Genomic DNA, 17,615 nt, shown 5'->3' with positions numbered 1-17,615 from the left:
AAAGTCGTCGAGGGAGAGGGCAGGAGAGAGAAAGAGAGAGAGAGAGAGAAGGCGAGAAGAGAGGCAGAGCGAGAGCTATGTGTTGAGTTTTGGTGTGGGTGGATTAGGCCCGGAACCAAGAGAGGGAAGAGGCGGACGGCAGGTCCGAGAAGGAAGCTGTTTGAGGTGATGGTGGTGAGGGCGGTGATGGGCAGGGACGCATGAATTGAGGATACTGATATCGAGGGGTTTGAGGAGTGAATCTCAGAAGAAGGGAAGAAGAGGGCGAAATAGAATGTGAAAACTTGACAAGACTAGAGACGAACGCAAGAGAGGATTATTAGCAAAGAAGAAAGAAAAGAATTCAGAAAAGAATTTAGAACTGGCAAGCTGAATTGGCCTGTTTGTCACTGGCTGGCAGCTGGTAACTACCTAAGTAGCAAGTAGCTTGTAGCTGGCAGCTGGCCTGAAAAAAAAAGGCAGCTTGACTGGGCCTGGCTGGGCCTGGCCGGCTGGCTGGCTGGCTGGCTGGCCGGCTGGCAGGCAGTCTTGGGGCCAAAGCTGACCCAAGTAGGCAGGCCAAGTACCGAGCGGTCGACCAGGTACTTGTGACCCTTTGTCGACGGAACCGACCAAAGAGGCAGCTCCCAGGCAGGACGAACGTCCGGCGCACCCCCGGCTGTGGAGCTGGAGCAGGGACATGTACCTCGACGACAAGGAGCTACTTGCCCTGCTTGCTCCCACCAGGGCGCCGAGGCGGAGCCAAATGCGTGCTGCCGCCCCCCCCCCCCCCCCCTCTCCCCGCTCCTCCTCCTCCGGGTGACCTGGAGCCAGCGGGCGCAGCTGGAGGGGTGAGAGGCGGCGGATGACGGTCAGCGAGATGCACACAGTGGGTGTAATCAAGATGTAATTTATTCATCCATGTGCTATTATTATTTTTCTATAAGATGTGAGAATGAATTTAATATTATGCTTCCTCTAGATGACTTTTCTTGTGCCTGCGTAGAGGTCTGCCGCATGGTGAAGCATGCGATCACCTACAGAGTCTAAGCAAATGTACCACCAGTATCGAGACAGACCGAGATTCTACTCGGTAAGTACTTGACTTTGCCTTGGGGCGTATCTGGGTTCCTTTGGTACTCGAGCAAGCAAGCAGCAGGTTTGCCACACACATACACATACTGAGTAAGTAATAAGCCGAGCTCTTTTTGCACCTCGCAAAGCTCCCTCCCCTCTCCGCCCACTGGGCCAACTCCATGGCCCCCTTATTAGCTCCCCTAGTTAACTGGTAAACGTAGCTCCCAGCTCGCAGCCCCAGAAACCTATAACGCGTCCTATAACGCGGCCCAGGTGGTCGCTCGAAGCTCACTGGCGATCGCCGGGCAGGTGCGGGCGAGCTTCTGGGGCGCGTGGCGTCTCAAGTGAGGCCCCTTTGATATAAGCAGACCGCTTTGTCGCATGAACGCAATCTATGCCTCGTGAGGGAGCTAGATGCTTGACTTTTATATCCGAGTTCAATTTACCCCTTTCTCTCCAATTTTATTTTGCTCTTGATTTTTTTCGGGCTCTTAATTGCATTTTCACGACATCATGTCGGTCCAGTTCTGCATCTCGCTCCCATCATCCTATCTGAGTCCGTCTATCTGTTGTCTGCTGTTACTAGTCTGCCTCTCTGGACCCCTCCACAGGTTATTGTGGCACCCCCTACTCCACATACCAAAAGGTACCTTTCCGAGAAGGCCCCAAGTACCGGAAGCTACCTCGTATCTACCGAGCATGAGTGGTAATTTGGTAGCCTTCCAAGGTTTCTGTAGGTATCCTGCTCCCCGTTCTCTTTTCTTTACTCTTGTATTTTCGGTGGCCCCCCCAAGGGTTCAAGGTACCTCTCTCCGCATCGCTACATGGGTATGAAAAAGCTCGCCACCGTTTGCATGAGAGGAAGAAGGAGAAGAAGAAAACCGAGTAAAAAAAAAAAGGAAAAGCAAAGAGAGAGAGGAATGCAGGTATATAGATTCACTAGAGACCCAGCTATAAAACCGAACCGAATATCAGAAATCCGTATACACCTTTATGAGGCTGTGAAGAAGAAGAATAGGTACTCACAAAAAAAATTGATAGAGGCAAAAAGCAGGCTGGCAGCTGACTCGAACACAGCTCGGCGTGGCCGGTGCGCTCCGGTGCTCTCGTCCTACCACCTGCCAGTACTCGGTAGAACGAGTCAAGCTGCTGCCGACGGCCGGCCTCTTAGCAGTCACACCAACCAAAAACCAAGGTACTTGCCGGGAGCGCATGCTGAGCACTTGCTGCGAGTAGTACCTATTTTTGCCGTGACTGTTTTTCCAAAGCCATTCCTCTGCAGTCTGTTACGTTTTGCAGCTAGAAAGTACTTAGCTGCCGCGGTCTCTCGTCCGGTGGGGTGGGTGGTAGCTGAAGCTATGGTGGGGCCTCTGACTCGAAGCTCTTCCCTGCAACTTTTTTTCTTTTATTCCGGATACTTGCCAATACATGAGTATCCAAGCTAAAGTAGCTAACCAACTGAATACGAATACTGCTGCCAAGTTCCTGGATATAATCTGTACTCTGTAATGCATACTTTTCGAGTACAGTAATCCTGCACTGCATTTGCCTTTGCAGCTCCTCAACATCTACTCAGAACGTACCAGTAATCCGTACAGCTGCCATGTTCGCCACCCTTCTTTTTTTTCTTCTCCCCCCCTTCCACCTTATCCTTATCAGCCCGACCTAGCCACTCAGCGTCTCCCTATCTGTCACTGACCCTTCCCCTCCCCCCTCGCTATGACTTGCAGCTTTTACGCACGCACGCCATCTACACGGACACGGAGTACATGCCCGATGCATCGTATTTTCTCTTTTGATGAGTCCAGATGCATTCTACGCACGAGCGAAAAAAAAAAGTTTGTATTTGAAAAGGAAAAAAACAAGAACTAAAAATTATTATAGATGCACTTGGTGCTGCTATTACACTACCTTACTCGCTGTACATGCACCTAAGCAGGTACCTACGTCCTTGTCCTGGCACGTGCTCTCGTTCGCTCGTCACGGGGGTTCCGCTTTAGGCTTGGTGGCAGCCACGTCCATCACGCAGACTTCAAGGCGGCCAACTTAATTATTAGTTTCTCGTCAATCTAGAGTGTAATAAGACTTGAGCTGCGCCTCATTCACCAAATCTGTTGATTCCTGCATTCTTGCCTTGGCTTGGCTGCCTGTCCCTGGCCGGGATTTTACCCTGACTCGCAGCTCTCGGCTCAGCCACGACCGCTCCCGCGGCGGAATCCTCCGCCCCTTGTGCCGGGCCAGGGCGCGGCAGCCATCTAGATGCTCTTGATGCCTAACATAGATTTAGGTTATGATGCTAATTTCTTTATTAAAGAATAGCTGCACACATTTCACTCCTCCAGGCACATAGGCCGTCTCTGAAACTGCCAACATCTAATCCCTGCGCAATCATTAGTGTAACCCGCCTTCAACTCTTTTGTACCAAGTGAACATGACCCGTGGGCAAACAGCATCGACCTTGTCAACCTGAAGTCTGCAACGCAGTCTGTGACCGTGGCTTTTTTGAGACCAAGAGTGACCTCCGAAATTCTACCAGCACGCGCATCTGACTCCATCGAGGCCAGACCGCAACCTGGCCCACGACACAGTCACCACTAGCGTTCTCATGAACGCCCTTATAACCACTCCTTGCCCCGCGGAATATCCTCTACTGAGTAGTTAGCAGTTGTCTCATCTCCACAGAACCCTTACACGCCAGCCATCGTCCTCGCTCAGCCCGCCCCGCAGCAGGCCGTTGTCCCTCGGGACCGACCAAGCAATCACGCCGTCGCACCCTAGACGGACGACGCCCGGCGGCAGGACGCTCTGCGGGAACTGCGAGTCGACCTGCTCGCCACCCGGGAATTCGAGTGCGACGCACGCGGCACCGCGCGCTGCGGCGGAAGCGCGTGCCAGCATCACCTGGCCCAGCGGCGTGGCCACGTACGGGCACGGCGCCACGTGCAGCCCGCTTGCCTCGAACCGGTCCCGGACCGCCCGGTCCTCGGCTGCCGACAGCAGCGTGAAGCACACGTCGCGCCGCTCCCGCAGCCGCCGGTCCATTGACGGAGGTACCCACCCCGGCGGCATCCACAGGCACGACCGCGGCTGCACGACGCCGGCCTCGGCAATGTACACGCGCTGCGGACCCGGAAACTTGGGCCGCAGGTGCTGCTTCCAGGCCCGTCCGATGATGCTCTCGTATACCTCGATCGACTGCAGCCCAGGCTCCACAAGCCAAGGGAAACGCCGTTCCGGGTCGTCGCCCGGGGGCTGCGGCTGAATGACGCGCCGGTCGTAGTCCCGCAGGCTGCGGAAGAAGGGGATGGCAGGGTTGAAGGGCTTGAACACGTTCATGGTTAGTAAGAACAAGAAGAGGAAACCGTTTTGTGTGGTCTGAACGCTGGACGTGTACGCGTTAGGAGGACAAAAGAGTTTGTGGAGTAGCAAAGAAGGGAAGAATACGATTTTTGGGGGGTTGTTTTTGGAAGGGAGGAGAGATTTTTCCCGAGAATCGGTAGGATACAACGTGTAGTCTGGGGCATGGGCTGGTTTTAATAGAGAAAAAGGTTGGATTAAGCGCAGCAGGCGTGCAAACTTAATTTTTTTTTCGCGATGGCGCCGGCAGACGCGCCACCGACGAGGGCATTTTGCTAACACGCTGCTGCACCCACGAGGTGGACTACCCGGTGGTGACACGAAAAGGAACTTGTAAGTCTCCAGGTATGGGGTGCATTTTAAATTTGTGTTTTCTTCCTTCTTTTCTGCTGCTATCTAGCTGACTGCACCCAGAGGATACTCGACTGGGTTCAAGTCGGCGATAGGAATGTAGAAACGACAAGACAGAATAGAAGAGGGGAACAGAGTAAAGAACGAAGCCAATAGAGAAATTCAGAGAGAGAGAGAGAGAGAGAGAGAGAGAGAAAGAAAAAGAGAAAGAAGGAAGGAGAAAGCGAGAAAAAGAGACGCCAACGAACCTTGCTAGCGAGATACAATTAAGAATCAAGGAAAGGTTCCCTTCCGAGCTCTCTCCTTCGCTTGGTAACGCTCCAAACACGCCACCAGGCGGGCCTCGTACTCGGGCGTCCACCATTTGGGCTCCACCTCGCGGCAGAAGTCCCAGTACCGGTAGGCGCTTTCCCAGTCGCGCATGCCTTCGTGGGCCTGGGCGACGACGAAGTACGCTGCCCACTTGTGGTTTTTTTCCGTGAAGTATCGGACCCCGTCCATTCCAGTGAGATACACGAGCCTCCAGTTGGGCTTGTCCTTTGTCAATTCGTTGTCCTCGATATCGCGTATCTGCTTGAACAGCTGCTGGATGCGGTCGGCGTCGGCGTCGGGGGAAGTCATGGCGGAGAGAGCAAGGGAGAAAGTAGGAACCAAAAAAGAGAAAAAGAAGAAACCGGTATGAGAAATCGTTGAAGTCGATTGCGAGCTTGGCAAGGTTTTGGAAAACCAAAATGTCTGTTACTCGTGGTCGTTGTTCTTTTTTGTTTTGTTTTTTTTGAATCGGTATCTACTGGAGAAAAAAAAGGGAGGGAATCGAGCTCACGAGCAAGAGGTTTATATAGTCGAGGCAGCTTCTTTGACGGCCAGTCTGTGACATGGCTTCGTCGACGACGACAAAGAGATCGGAAACATGCCTCTCTAGACGCAGAGAAGGAAGGGGGGGAAAGGACGCAAAGGATCTAGGAGAGAGGTGTTGAACCCGCATCGATGCTTCATCACTGGACCACTGTGCGACCACATTCGGCCTGAATAACAGACACTCGCGGGAGTCGGCCACACTTTTGAGCTCCTGTCGTAGTGAGGTCAGCATGTGCTTCCCGGAACTCGTCTACGCGCTTTACAGTTGGATTGATATCAGGTATACAAGACTATCGAGAGGGAAATAAAGGGAAATAAAGGAAGAAAAAAGATTTAACCCAATACGGTAAGCCCAACATGACAGACGGAAAAAAATACAATCAAACAATTATACAATTATACAATCATACTTTTTTCTAGTTCAGTTGAACGAAGTTGAAAAAAAAATAAAGAATTAGAATTACAGCCACGTGCCGCCACGAGCTACCCTGGTTCAGCCTCCCCCACATTGGACCCTGCAACGCCCCACATTCTGCAACGATATCAGCCTGCAAGGAAGAAAGAAAAAAAAAGGGCGTAATACATAGTAAGCAAGCTTCACATCACCCACCCCACGCACCCAAGAAAAAAAAAAAGAGGAGGGGAGATTCCACTCTCAAAAAAAGAAACTCGACAAGAGCAGGATTTGAACCTACGCGGGCGAACCCATATGATTTCTAGTCATACGCCTTAGACCACTCGGCCATCTTGTCTTGTAGTTGTTGTTGGAAGCCGACGATAACTGCCTCAAGAAGGTTCACAGGCAAGTTTTTTTTTTTTTTTTTTGCCTTTTTTTTTTTTTGCCTTTTTACACGTGTAGGGCCAATGGGGCCTGTTTCGCAAGTTTTGTCTGTGAAAATCATTGCAGCGACTTGGTTGCCAACTGTTTTATTCAGTTTTTTCCGTCTTTTGTTTATTCTATTGGTTGGGTATATTTTCTCATTGTCTAGTGAGACAAGACGATAGCTTCGAAATCGTTCGCAACCAAGTGAGTCAGAGCTGTCCCTTGCATCTGCAGGGTGCCACAGGCTAGTTATAGAGTGATTTGTTAAAGAGGCGGCCGACTTTTAGAAACTTCTTCATCCGTGCCCGGTTCTCTGTCACTCTCATCCTCTTTCTTCTTTCTTTGAATAAGTACTTGACAAAACTTGTCTCACAGTCTTGCTGAGCACAAGAAAATTGCCTTTTGCAGGACGGCAGTGATTTTCGTGCGCAGTGCAGGGGCTGCAGCAAAGTCCCATAACTGTGAGGAGCTTTGAATGACAATTCTCAACTACGGGAAGAGGTGGTTTCAGTTAGATCGCATGGCTCACTTGTTTGCCCCGGCTCTTGTGCATCATCACCTTCAACCGTGGGGTTGAGCGTCATCAACGGCCTGAAGCACCTCACCAATTCAAAACGTCTACGCACGGCAGCAGGCTCAAGATGGATAGCCTTTGCTAGAGAGGCGGAACATCGAGGCCGTGCGACGAACAAGCAGAGACTCGTCGTTTGGACAGACTGCTTTCCGTTGACAAAAAGAACGTGGCTGAATCGCTCTGGAGTGATTGACCGACAAGCAATCGCCTTTGGCTTGTCGGTCAATGCTGATTGAGACCATTCATACTTGGAAAGATATCATGGTTAGAGACTGCTGCGCACTTTATGGAGTTGTGTTGTGTATTCATCGAGCCGAACCCTAGCACTGCAGGCGGACAAGATGTCTACGACGGCTGGACAAACGTCGAAAATACATGGCTCTTCCCAGATTCCGGCTGACATCCATCCTCAATTCTACGCTGGCCGAGGATACGGCAAGGAGAGTACTTGTCACTCAGCCTCACGAATGCATCGTCAGCCGCCCTTCAGCTCACTACAGAACAAAGTCACTGTACGTTCTCGCACTACTACGGCAAAGTCGCGTTGTAGAAACCTTGGTTGTAAATTTGTCCTTGCTAAACCTCCATAATGCAGGGCTCCCAGATATACAAACTCTCATGAAGCCCGACGCCCCCCGCCCAGACATGAGCGAGGGGGGCGGACAGCGGTGCATCCCTCCGAAAAAAATAAACGTTTTTTTTTTATTTTCGCAACCTCTCACCTGTGATAGACCTTTCTCTCATAGGCATTCAACGCCAAGGCTCATGAGACGCTGCACGCCGCGCTCGCCCGCTCGCTTGACCCACGAGCCCTCGCCGCCGTGCCGTCCGGCCAGCCGGTACGCTTCGAAAGAGGTGTGGACGGCGACGAGGGACGACTGCCAGTCGTCTCTGCCGCCGCCGCCGCCGCCGCCACAGCCCGCGATCTGCGCCGCCGCGTGCTGCTCCCATCGCAGAGCGAGATACAGCTGCATGAGCGCGCCGTTGGGGAAGAGGCGGTCGCAGGCGTCGCACGCGGACTGGGCGTGCCGCATGGCCGTATCGTAGTCGGGCGGATGGCTCGCGAGCGCGGCGCTGGCCCGGAATAGATGGGTTTCGGAGTCGTCTTGTCCGAAACCGCTCATGATGCTGGGGGGGCGAGGAAACAGACAGATTCTGGGTACTTTTGGTCAGTCTTTTCTTTGTTCTCTTGCTTGCGGTGGGCACGGGGTGTTGAACAAGTTGCTTTACCTGTCGTTTCTGTCATCTTCGTCCTTGTTGAGTTGTGTAACATTTGCGTAGGATTTATTCCTCGCTTGTTTTGAAATGAAAGGAAATCGGCTGCTGGATTCTGGTGCAGACGGCTGCTTTATATACCTCTTCTCCCGGTACATTCATGGTTTCTGTTTTCCTTTCTGCCGTGTTGGTGAGACTGCTACACATGGCCAGCTGTAGGCAATCTTGCCGCCCGATAATCGTTCAACTATCGTACATGCGTCACCTTTACGACGCTACACTGTTTTGCGTAATTTCAAACTTTGCTTTCTTGTGCAAGCGCCCCGGAAGACACCAACTGCAGTCCAGACCTTCACCCCACGATCACAACTCGAAAACTCAGCTTAGTTCTTTCGTCTAGGTATTCTGCGAAAGACTTATCACATACAAGTACAAGGAGACAGATTTCGATGAGATTGCCACAGTGCTTCTAGCCGGTTGGATACTCGTAGTGTTCAGATGGCGGTAGTGCGCTGGTGGCCCCGACAGCCACGATCAAATTCCCACGACCCTGAGACTACTCGTAGCCATGATATGTGGCACCTAAAAGGACATATGATTGGCTTGTAAGTCTCGTATTCTTTTGCAAGATGGCCCTCGTACAAGTTCCGTAAAAGCACTACACTGCATGGCGTACTCGATGAATATTACAGTGCAATCTGCCTGCTGCAGGCGTTGTTTGCCCATGTTTGAAGTTTGATGAAGGGGGCATTTTCTGTACCACAACTTGTCACGTATGATGGTTTGCAATATTGTGTGACTTTGTTATCTTTGCTACTCGATGGCTTGGTAGACAAGTCAGCGATATGCTGTACACCAGCCTGGAGCATCGCTGAAAGAAAGGGAAGTGTCGGGGGGCCCTGTTACAATTTCTAGAGCTGTTAGATACTCTCCTGAATGCCCTGGCTGTCCGAAATGATTTTGGAAAACAGTCTTCCTCATCTTACGAATAGTTTAAACGTAGTAGCCCGAGTGAATTCAAGCTCTAGAGAGCTCATTCGATGATACTTGAAAGAATTTCGGACCTTCTTTTCGGGTGCCACGGTCGCATTCAGAAATCGAAAAGTCCCACGCCCATTTTGAGAAGTCACAGCGTTAATCTCGCCATATTCTCATGTGCCTCAGTTAGCTATCGCGATGGAATTTTGGTTGTTGAAAATTGCCAGCCGGGCCACAGAATGAGGAATGGCTTGCGTCGGTCGTGTCGCAGTATGCACGTTGTGCCCAACTGGGGGTGCCGAGAGGAGTTTTCGTCAACATTGGAGCGCAATGCCTGCTAGAATTTGACCCGACCCCATGGAAAGAGTCATATAGGCTCTCGAAGGAGTTTGAACGGCACGAGAGTACTCTTGGCGCCGAGAATTCGTCCTCGCGCCCTGTGTAACGGTTACAATCCTGATGCTCGCGAGGCTAGCCTTTCGCAGCCTCTTTTCCCTTTCATTCTTTCGTACGAATTTATTCATACATTTCTTATTGGATAGAACCCTCTCGTATGCGCACTACACGGGTGAATTGGGGGGGGGGGGCTTGGCGTCAACCGAGTCGGCTTCGAGCGCAGACGGCAAGAACCTTCTTGGCAGCACGCTCAATCTACATACTAGGGTAGTAATTCCGGCTATCACGGCATTATAAGTGGAACAAAGATTCTCCAATTGTTTCAATCTCTTAGATGCTTAGAGCTCGAGGGTATGCGTGCAGAAAAGAAGAAAGAACAGCTCGCCAAGTGGACTTTTCGACATTTGCAAGGCTGCGAAGCTCGAGCTGATCCCTGGCATTTGCAAAAGATGATATGCCGACTCCAGATCTTTGTCAGTAGCAGGTAATCAACATTTCAGGGTCGAATGCCCAACTCGATAACCTCTATCGAAGAATTCGAAGAGGAGACCAATGTACGGCCTTTAGGCTCTTACTTAGTGGCGGCGACTTGATGGTACAGTCACGCGACTCATGTCACCGGGCATTGTAAAGACGTGATGGACAACTGTATTTTAATCAAAAGCTTAGGTGCTAAATTGGAAGTAAAAAAAAAACAACGGTGACTGATAGTTTACCGAAGAGTAGGTTGCCGCATTTGTGCGGACTTGATGGCGCAGAGGCCGGACAGAGTGCATCAAACGGGTGCATAGGAGAGAAAAGAGATTTTTCTATAAACCTAAAAGCCTTGGTTCTTTTGCTTCAATATGCACTTGCAGTACTGCCGCCGCCCCTCCAACTCACTCGGCCAACAGTCGAGGCTCTTGTCCTTGGCAGCATTGTACTCGTGCCACGCTGTGGCCCACTTGCCCTGGGTTTCGTGGCAGAGTGCCAGCAGGATGTTGGCCTGCGCCTTCATCGTGTTGTCATCGATGTTCATGCGGAGTACTTTTGTGGCGATGCCTTCCAGACATTCAATTTCAACCTTTTTCTGAGTAGAGTTACCTTGTTCCTCAAGCATCATAGTGATCAGACGCTCAAGGTTTCGCTTGAGCTCATCTTGAACCACTGTCTGGTCGTCCCTGGACTCGCCGTCTCTGTCTGGAGGCGACGCTTGGGACATCTCCACGTCCTCCATTGTGAAGAGTTGCTGGTTATGTTGCTTGAGTTAACAGTGGACCGATACCTGGTAGTGTATTTCCGGATTCCTGTATCTGCTGGGGCACTGGGACATGGCCATGAGGATAGTGTAGACACCAGTATTATATACACTTACACAGGTGTCACAAACGGAAAAGAGAGGGCGCGTGGGCTCGCTAATCACTGCATTCACTATAAGAAGATGTGACATGGCCCCTTGTGCGGCCGCTCCCGCTCGAACAGTTATATTAGTCGCCTTGTGGTACGACGCCCCATCCATGCTACAACTCGGTGAGAAATCTAGCTTGAATGTGATTGACAGCCCGAGAGAGTTAAGAACTGACGTAAATGACCCTTGTGCATACCTCACACCAGAGTTTTTGGAGGTTGTATCTCGCTTTCCTCAGAGTCGTGCCAGGCTAATGAAAAGCAACAATCCGTGCTGGGCCTGCATGTCGCGAGACCCAGCCTGATACAGTCATTCCCGACCTTTTAAAATGACTTCCGCCAGCAACCGAGCTACTTTTGAAAAATGGACTCTGCTTTAAAACAAGTGCTACTAAGATGTAACACTTCTCGCCATTGATGAGAGTGAGGCCCTTTACCCATCACAAGTAGTACTGAGCATCACAGTGTAAACTGTCTGTTCTTTGTGCTCTGCCTCATGTACGTAGCCATGGCGCTTACCAAAACCGCCTGGCCGTCTTTCAAGTACTTTGCTGGGATGATCATGATGACCAAATTTGTCCGTTACCTTCAGGTCACGTAACAAATTCCAACGGGGTGCTCTAAAATGCTCACTGTGCGACGCTGCTCGGGGTTATTCATTTCAGCTGAGAGGTCACGCTATACAAGATGCAGTTCTTCGGGCTACAATCGGCATCTTGCAGGAGTCCAACCAGATACGGGGACCGGCGCGTGCGCATGTCACTTCTGTACAGGGTAGGATGCTGGGCCGGTCGCAGCTGTGACGGTAAATATATTTATCAATAAGTGTGAGGGCTTGGAAAGAAGATGAAAAAAGTAGAGGAATCGAGAGAAGACCATTGAATAAGCATAAATAAAAGCCTGGCTGCCAGCCAAGCCACTGTGCTAGCAGGAGGCTGTGGGAAAAGAGCTGACCTGATTCGTCAACAAGGGCCAGACCCTGAAAAAGACCAGAGGATTCACGGGGATCGGGGATCCATGTCTTGATTCGTCGCCTGTGAGATTACGCGTCAGCTCACCTTTTCCTCTCCACCGTTTGGCAGGAATGGGAGCCGCTTAGCGCAGTTGAAACGGTGCGGCAACCAGGGCCATGACAGGACCAAACCCAGCAAGGCTGCAGATGGAGTTTGTCCCTGCAGTTGCAATATCAGCTTATGCATTAGCTCAAAGTTTAAGATGCCCCGTCAACAGTAAAGGTCTGTGCCCGAGGCTGCCCCATCCCGCCCGCATTCCAAATGTCTATTCCGGCGCGCTCTCTCTCTCTCTCTCTCTCTCTCTGTTTCTCGCTTTCCCATCTCAGAGTGCGCACCTGGGGTTTTGTTCGGTTCATGTAAGAGGCAATGGCGTCCGTCGTTTTCTACGTCTCGCAGCTTGCGACGGAGAGCATCTTCTCCATCGAGCATCGCGGCCAGCCTACGCAAGCTGCTTGCCCCGCCTCCGCCGATCGGGCGTTCGGGCCCGCGATCCGGGGCTGCCGCTCCCAGTTCGACTTTACGCTCCTCTTCCAAGAGACGATTCTCACCCTGCTGCCGTGCATTGTCTTTGTCCTGCTGGTCTTTCTTCGCGCCGTCGTCTTGCTGCGTAAAGCCCCCGTTACAAAGATTGATTGGGCTGCCGCCGCCAAGACTGTAAGTTTGCCAAGTTCAACTCACACATTTTGAGGAGCTTCGCGCATGTGACAGATGATTGACGACAAAGTTTGATTGCATGCAGGCGACTCTGGTGCTTTCATCGGGCTTGAGCCTTGCCTTTCTCGTAACGCAGAGCATCAGCGATGGGACCAAGACCACTGCTTCCATTGCGGCTGCTGCACTGTCTCTTTTCGCCACTCTCGTCGCCGCTGGCATTTCCCCCTATGAGCATACGAGAAGTACTCGCCCGTCCAACGTGCTACTGGCTTACCTGGTCTTCACTGCTCTCTTCGGCGCCGTCCGCGCACGAACGTACTGGCTTATGCCTCAGCCGGCGCTGGCTGCGATTCTGACTGCCGACTGTGCCGTCAAGACGCTTGCCTTCTGCCTGGAAGCCAAGAACAAGAGCCATCTCTCACTTGGCTCGGAAAAGTCATCCTCGGAGGAGAGCGCTGGCCCAATCAGCAAAGCATTCTTCTTCTGGCTCAACTCGCTCTTCGTGATCGGTTTCAAAAGAAGCTTCCAGCCCGCAGATGTTGGGCCTATTGACAAGAAGCTGTACGCCGATAGCCTCAGAGAGAAATTTGCTCCCATTGTGAATGGCACAACCGGTAATCACTTTGTATTTGCACTCTCAGCGTGACTAGAAAGCTGATGTTTTACTCGTGAACTAGTGGGATCCCCATTTAAGCTCGCACTCCTCACTCTCAAATGTCTTGGCTTGTCTGCATTCATACCAATACTCCCTAGACTAGCCTTGACTGGCTTCACATACTCACAGACCTTTTTTGTCGAGGCCATGCTTAACTACCTTGATGATGAAGCGCCTATGAACCACGGTATTGGTTTGATAGGTGCTTGTGCTCTGATTTACCTGGGCATAGCTGTCAGTATACTCCACTGTATCGTAGGCTTGCATCATGTTCCCACGTGTACTTACATACTTGCAACAGGTCTCAACCAGCTTGTACTGGCGACAAGTATTCAGAAATGCCACTATGATTCGCGGTGGCCTCGTTACGGGCATATTCGAAAAAGTCTTGCGACTGCGCGAGGACAGCAGCATAGAGTCCACCGCCATGACCCTGATGATATCTGATGTGCAGCGCATCATAAAAGGCGCAGAGTTCATATACGAGGTCTTGGTAGGCATTATTGAGACTTCTTTGGCAACGTATCTGCTGTATCGACGAATTGGAGTGGCCTGCTTTACGATGCTCGGGCTTGGTCTTGGTACGTCTTCTCGCTTACTAAACTGACAAAACACTGCTGATGCTATGGATAGTGTGCGGCGGAGGCAGCGTTTGGATAGCTCGGATCATGAGCGTTCAGCAGCAAGCTTGGTTAAGCGCAGTTCAGACACGAATCGGTGCCACCAAGAGACTTCTTGACTCAATGAAGGCGGTCAAGATGATGGGCTCGGAAGAGCGCGCCGGCGCTGTAATCAAGGAGTTTCGGAATCAAGAGATTCATACTGCCAGGTACTTTCGAGTATTAGCCTGCGTGAGTGTGCTTCTGTGTAAGTGACCTGAGGCGTCTCTTTCGTCTTGCATTTGCTAATGACATGTAGCCTACAGCATGTTGACTATCGCTCCTCTGTTGGTCTTTGCTGCGTACGTTCTGACATCAGACACATCGCAAGCTGGGCTTGACACTACCAAGATGTTTTCGTCTCTCATCATCATTTCTCTTCTTGGCGGACCGCTTATTCACCTCCTACAAGGCCTCCCAACTATAGGCTCGGCGTATGGCTGTTTTAAGCGAATCTATGACTTCATGAAGACCCCAGAGTTAATCAGTACAGTGGAAGCAATTGCGGGATGCGGGGATGCATCTGCAATATCAGATACACACCGTGAGCTTGCCGTGAGCTTGCAAGACGCGTCATTCGGATGGACCTCTGAAAAGCCCATCCTGCAACACATCAATCTGAGTGTCGATCAAGGCTCGCAGATTGCCATTGTCGGTCGAGTTGGGTCAGGAAAGTCACTTCTCATGAAGTCCCTCGTTGGCGAAGTGGAACGATTGGGTGGCACGGTCGCTGTCTCTAACAGAAGCAGAGCCTATTGTGGCCAGACTGCGTGGCTAGAGAATATCTCTGCTGAAGCGAATTGGACTCAATATGTTGCTAGTAGCGACAGCAGCTGGCTGGAAAAGGTTAAGCACGTCTGTGCTCTCGAAGACCTCGAGAAGTTGTCTGATTACCGTGATGGTACGGTGGGCAGTGGCGGTGCACGGCTCAGTGGTGGTCAGCGGCAGTGCTTGGTAAGTTTGGGCTCAACACTCCGATTGCTACTTGCCCTACATGCTCTATGCATCTAACAAGTTTCATCTAGGCTCTTGCTCGAGCCATTTCTACCAAAAAGCAGATAATTCTCCTAGACGACGTGTTCAGCGCCCTGGATCGGCGGACCAAGAAGCGTGTCGCGACAAAGCTGTTGGGTTCGGAAGGTCTACTTCGTCAACTGAACACTACTGTGATTTACACTACGCACGATAGTGAGTACGCATGATGATTTTGTGCGTCAATAGGAAACTAATCTTCGTTTTAGACACGGTGGCTGCTCTTGCAGATGAAGTCTACGAGATTCAAAAGGATGGCTCGCTGAGCAAGGTCTCTGCTGACATTGAGGAAGAGCCGTCGGACGAAGATGTTGCCGAAAATGAGGCCAGCGAGGATCGCAACGCGTCAAGCGGGAGTGTACCTCCCTCAAACCATACCGAGGCCACTCGGACAGATTCCACCGCTGAACCCAAACCCAAAAAGACAAAGAGTACCAAGTTGATTGGCGATAGGGCAGTGTATCTTCGGTACATTCGCGCCATGGGATATCCAAACGCTATAATATTTCTGCTCGCTGGAATTGTGTTTGCAGTGGCCTTTATGTTTCCAAGTAAGCTCCCAACTCTCTGGGCACAGTTTGCATGTGCTGACCAAGAATCATCAGATCTGTGGGTGCAATGGTGGTCAGCGGCGCTGGCCAACGACCGCGATACGCGTGGCAACGGTTACTGGCTCAGTTACTTTGCTCTTATTGAGATTCTGCCACTGGTTGCTATATTCGCTTGGTCAATGTAAATCTCTCCACCCATCATGTTTCATCTTTGTTTACCGCGTCTGTTTCTGACATCAACTTTAGGCATCTCATGCTGGGCGTTGTTCCAGCTTCGGCGAGATCTCTGCACGCTGCTCTTTTAAAGACCACGCTTGGGGCGCCGATTTCATACATCAGCCGCATCGATACGGGAAGCCTCTTGAATCGCTTCAACCAAGATCTGCTCTTTGTCGACGGCTTTTTGCCGCTGGACCTTTTCAATACTGTTGCGGAGCTGCTGACTGCAATGTTCCAGCTGATCCTGATTGCCGTGGTCGCCAACGAGGCACTGGCTGCCATTCCCGTCGCGGTCCTTGTCCTGTACATGATACAAAAAGTCTATCTTCGCACGTCAAAGCAGTTGCGAAGCCTGGACCTCGAGTCCAAAGGCGTGCTTCACACAAAGTTTGGAGAGACGGCATCCGGTCTGGCCACGATCCGTGCCAACGGCCTGGTGGGGGAGATGCGGAAGAAATTCGTCGAAAAGTTTGACCGCTCACAAGAGCCGTTTTACCTACTCTTTATGGCGCAGCGGTGGCTGCAGCTCGTTCTCGAACTTGTCGTCGCTGGACTCGCCGTTGCCATCGCGGGTGTTGCTGTGGGCCTTCGAGGCAGGGTTGCCGCCGGCGCTGTTGGAGTCGCCTTTCTCAACGTTACCACGATCGGATCGACCCTCACAAATTTCATCATTGCGTGGACGTCGCTAGAGACGTCTCTCGGAGCGATTGCCCGAATCGCCGTGTTTGAGCGCGACACCCCCGAAGAAATCGCCGTGGGCGAGGAGAAGACGGCTGTCTCGGACGCATGGCCGTCCAAGGGCCACGTCCAGATCCAAAATATTTACGCTACATATGCGTCCGAAGATGAAGAGACTAATGCTCCGGTCTGGAATCTGAATGATGTTTCGCTCGAGATTCTACCCGGAGAGAGAGTCGCCGTCTGCGGCAAGACTGGCTCTGGCAAGTCCACACTTCTCTTGGCCTTTATGGGAATGATACGCATGCCAATGGGGCGCATCTCTGTTGACGGCGTGGACACCTCTACCATAAACATGGTTCAGCTGCGTCAGAGGTTCAGCGTCATTTCGCAGGATTCTTTTGTCGATTCGTCTACCTTCCGCCAGGAGCTCGATCCCGAGCATCGGTTCTCCGACGACGTGATTGTCACACTGCTCGAGGAGTGCGCAATTTGGGACAAGATTCGTGAGTCTGGGGGCCTCGGTGCGAAGCGCATCGACGCAAACATGTCAAACGGAGAAGTCCAGCTGTTGTCCATTGCGAGGCTGATCCTCAGCGATGGTGGCAAGCCGGGGGGGTTCATCGTTCTCGACGAGGCAACGAGCAGGTGAGCATACTCAGCCTTGTCTCCGCTTTCTCCATATAACAATTACTGACATCTTTTTTTTCCTCGTTTTAGTTTGGATGCGGAAACGGAAGCAAAAGTTGAGGAGGTCATGGCCCGTCGCCTGAAGGGCAAGTCGACGTTGGCTGTGCTGCACCGTGTTGAGGCTGCAGCCAAATATGACAAGATTGCAGTCATGGCCAAGGGGAAGCTCGTCGACTTTGGTAATGCGACCGAGATAATCAAGCGGAACAGCTTGTTTACGTCGGGTACATCAAACCAGTAGTCTCTCATTAGCTTGAGCAGCGTATGATTGTAACTTTTTGTCTATAACAATGCTATTCGTGATGCGTACCAGAATGCGCACCAGAAATTGAGTCGCATGAGAGCTCGTGCCTAATTATAAAGATTACTTCTCTTCCTTGAGGAAGTTGCACAGCCGTATGTGCTGCCTGAGAGTATTTTTTTTACATACATTACGAAACAAATTTGCGCGAGAATAAGGTCATTGAATG

General features: G+C 51.4%; 5 protein-coding genes and 1 non-coding gene across 6 annotated transcripts; 1 reads left to right on the top strand and 5 right to left on the bottom strand.

The window, feature by feature from the left end:
• Nucleotides 1–3,726: 3,726 nt before the first annotated feature.
• Nucleotides 3,727–4,392, bottom strand: V2A60_000076 (uncharacterized protein; the record flags this gene model as incomplete). Its single annotated transcript, XM_083251447.1, has 1 exon — nt 3,727–4,392. One exon carries the CDS (start codon nt 4,390–4,392, stop codon nt 3,727–3,729), a length of 666 nt encoding a protein of 221 aa, XP_083107573.1.
• Nucleotides 4,393–5,037: 645 nt separating this feature from the next.
• On the bottom strand, nt 5,038–5,385 carry V2A60_000075 (uncharacterized protein; the record flags this gene model as incomplete). The annotated part of the gene is made up of 1 exon (XM_083251446.1): nt 5,038–5,385. One exon carries the CDS (start codon nt 5,383–5,385, stop codon nt 5,038–5,040), a length of 348 nt encoding a protein of 115 aa, XP_083107572.1.
• Nucleotides 5,386–6,292: 907 nt separating this feature from the next.
• On the bottom strand, nt 6,293–6,374 carry V2A60_000074. The gene has a single exon. It is a non-coding gene; the product is annotated as a tRNA-Ser (tRNA).
• Nucleotides 6,375–7,759: 1,385 nt separating this feature from the next.
• Nucleotides 7,760–8,143, bottom strand: V2A60_000073 (uncharacterized protein; the record flags this gene model as incomplete). Its single annotated transcript, XM_083251445.1, has 1 exon — nt 7,760–8,143. The coding sequence occupies one exon, from the start codon at nt 8,141–8,143 to the stop codon at nt 7,760–7,762; it is 384 nt and encodes a 127-aa protein (XP_083107571.1).
• A 2,282-nt stretch (nt 8,144–10,425) lies between these two features.
• On the bottom strand, nt 10,426–10,824 carry V2A60_000072 (uncharacterized protein; the record flags this gene model as incomplete). The annotated part of the gene is made up of 1 exon (XM_083251444.1): nt 10,426–10,824. The coding sequence occupies one exon, from the start codon at nt 10,822–10,824 to the stop codon at nt 10,426–10,428; it is 399 nt and encodes a 132-aa protein (XP_083107570.1).
• A 1,549-nt stretch (nt 10,825–12,373) lies between these two features.
• Nucleotides 12,374–17,386, top strand: V2A60_000071 (uncharacterized protein; the record flags this gene model as incomplete). The annotated part of the gene is made up of 11 exons (XM_083251443.1): nt 12,374–12,661; nt 12,747–13,275; nt 13,339–13,550; nt 13,618–13,897; nt 13,950–14,183; nt 14,235–14,929; nt 15,001–15,163; nt 15,217–15,558; nt 15,613–15,739; nt 15,805–17,103; nt 17,176–17,386. The coding sequence occupies 11 exons, from the start codon at nt 12,374–12,376 to the stop codon at nt 17,384–17,386; spliced, it is 4,380 nt and encodes a 1,459-aa protein (XP_083107569.1).
• Nucleotides 17,387–17,615: the final 229 nt, after the last annotated feature.

Source organism: Cordyceps javanica, chromosome 1 (assembly GCF_051103115.1).
Source record: "Cordyceps javanica chromosome 1, complete sequence".
In the NCBI taxonomy this organism is placed as follows: Eukaryota; Fungi; Ascomycota; class Sordariomycetes; order Hypocreales; family Cordycipitaceae; genus Cordyceps; species Cordyceps javanica.
Note: the sequence above shows the minus strand (reverse complement) of the source record. Positions and strands in the feature narration are given on the sequence as shown.